Consider the following 963-nt stretch of genomic DNA (forward strand, 5'->3'; position numbering starts at 1 on the left):
ATATATATATACACACATACATACCAACAGGGGGTGAGTTTCATGAAGTGTCAAAAAGTAAACAGCTGAACAAAAAAGTTTTCTGGGAATTATTACGACTTATAAATTTGACATAAGAAGGCATAGAGATTACAACAAATGAAATATTTAAACCGAAAGGTAAAAGTCGAATAAGGAATTTACTCACTGTTTGCCTTTTCTAGTAAGCGTCGAATTATTGTTCTCAGCCCCTTCTATATTTCCTTCCAACAAATGCTGTTCGTCCATCGTTCAGATTACGTGTATATATGTGTTACGTCACACCATCTGTTGCTTTCGTCACCACTTTTTGTGTTTCTTGATTATAACTACAAAAATTGCTGTTTTTGTTTAGTAAAATGTTATTCATTGTTAATTATTCAATACATGTATACAGAAGAAGAAAAAGAATCCAAATTCCCTGTTACCTTACCTACGCCTCAAGGACAAAATACTCTGAGTATTCCGACAAAATACTCCGAAAAGATCCACTATGGTCCCTTCAACATTAACAAAATGACGATGAGCCAATGAATCAACATAAACATGGGTACTCGATTTGCTTAAAATAACAAGAACACAAATCTGGGCCCGAACAAATACCGCATGGCAACTAGTCCGATTCTCTAAAAATTCTGCCGATCCACCGCTCTGGACTGATCTCTCTTTCTCTCTCTCTCTCTACCCCCCTCTCTCTCTCTATCCCCCCCTCTCTCTCTCTCTCTCTCTCTAACCTGCCCTAAAAGGGTGAAAGTCAAAGTTGACATTGATGAGATTTGAACTCAGAATGCAGACAGTCAAAACAAATACTGCGAATACTACCAATCCGCTACCTTGTTTTTGCTATTGGTGCTGTGAGAGATGTCACTGTTTAGTCCCGGGTCAGCCCTAATACAGAGGTTTAGTCCCAGTTCAGCCCTAATACAAAGGATCTATGTTTACAGG

The 963-nt window shown here is 38.3% G+C and overlaps 1 protein-coding gene across 1 annotated transcript in view; it reads right to left on the reverse strand.

Annotated features, from left to right (window-relative positions):
* Positions 1-671, reverse strand: part of LOC106880250 (prenylated Rab acceptor protein 1) — a 10,563-nt gene extending 9,892 nt beyond the window's left edge. The window contains exons 1-2 of the mRNA XM_014930118.2: positions 452-671; positions 188-347 (exon numbers count right to left, since the gene is read on the reverse strand). Of these exons, the coding sequence (XP_014785604.1) occupies positions 188-267 (80 nt within the window). The 5' untranslated portion in view covers positions 268-347; positions 452-671. The remainder of the gene's footprint in view (positions 1-187; positions 348-451) is intronic.
* Between the last annotated feature and the right edge of the window lie 292 nt (positions 672-963).

The sequence above is a fragment of the Octopus bimaculoides genome, chromosome 5 (assembly GCF_001194135.2).
Source record: "Octopus bimaculoides isolate UCB-OBI-ISO-001 chromosome 5, ASM119413v2, whole genome shotgun sequence".
Lineage (NCBI taxonomy): Eukaryota > Metazoa > Mollusca > Cephalopoda > Octopoda > Octopodidae > Octopus > Octopus bimaculoides.